At 51.8% G+C, this 928-nt stretch overlaps 1 protein-coding gene across 1 annotated transcript in view; it reads left to right on the forward strand.

Annotated features, from left to right (window-relative positions):
* The window catches only part of LOC101999146 (acyl-coenzyme A synthetase ACSM1, mitochondrial-like), a 33,984-nt gene that overhangs the window by 10,142 nt on the left and 22,914 nt on the right, over window positions 1-928 (forward strand). The window contains exon 3 of the mRNA XM_005351084.1: window positions 462-672. Coding sequence (XP_005351141.1) covers window positions 462-672 — 211 coding nt within the window. The remainder of the gene's footprint in view (window positions 1-461; window positions 673-928) is intronic.

The following is a 928-nucleotide window of genomic DNA, read 5'->3' on the forward strand; positions in this document are numbered from 1 at the left end:
TCTTGTAGACCAGGCTGGTCTCGAACTCACAGAGATCCACCTGCCTCTGCCTCCCAAGTGCTGGGATTAAAGGCGTGCGCCACCACCGCCCCGCTATAAATTTATTTTTATCGCTACTTCATAACTGTAATTTTGCTGTTGAGCAGTGTCTCAGTTCCTAAGATCATCAGAAATATGTGTTTTCCAATTGTTGCAACCCACAGGTTGAGAACCAACCCCAGGCCTGTATGAACCTAGAATAGACACACGGAGAGGGGAATTTGCTTGTCTTCAGTGGGAAGCTTGAAGGGTATTCAAGGTCACATTTGACTTCAGATAGTCCACAATCTGGTTTCCTACTTCTCTGTTGATGTCGTAAGATGGGATCTCACTGTGCTAGGCTCACAGTGGAATGTAACTGGGAGTGAATTGTCCTTTCCCTTGGAAGCAGGAAGTGATGCTTGGTATATAATCTTAACCAGGAGGGCAAGAGAGGCCCAGGTCCGGCCCTGTGGTGGGTGAACAACCAAGGAGATGAGATAAAGTGGAGCTTCCGAGAGCTGAGGGACCTAAGCCGCCGCACCGCCAACGTCTTTGAGCAGAGCTGTGGCCTGAAGCAGGGTGACCGACTGGCCTTGATTCTGCCCCGCGTGCCCGAGTGGTGGCTGGTGACAGTGGGCTGCTTTCGAACAGGTAAGTGATTTACACGGGACCCACTGGACCCGAGGGCTGGATGGTGGGTGCCCTGCATCCAGCCGGGTACAGATGAAGTTCTGGGGCTCCAGCCTTGGCGTCTATGCTGGAACCACGGAGGAAGCCTCTGCCCCTCCCTCTGAGGGCCGACATCTCAGGTGCAGACAAAATATTTCCTCTTCCAGTCCTTCCTTCTGCTCAAATATATCCACACACTTTCTTCCTCTTTTCCTACCACACTGGCATTAATATGCCC

The sequence above is a fragment of the Microtus ochrogaster genome, chromosome 8, assembly GCF_000317375.1.
Source record: "Microtus ochrogaster isolate Prairie Vole_2 chromosome 8, MicOch1.0, whole genome shotgun sequence".
In the NCBI taxonomy this organism is placed as follows: Eukaryota; Metazoa; Chordata; class Mammalia; order Rodentia; family Cricetidae; genus Microtus; species Microtus ochrogaster.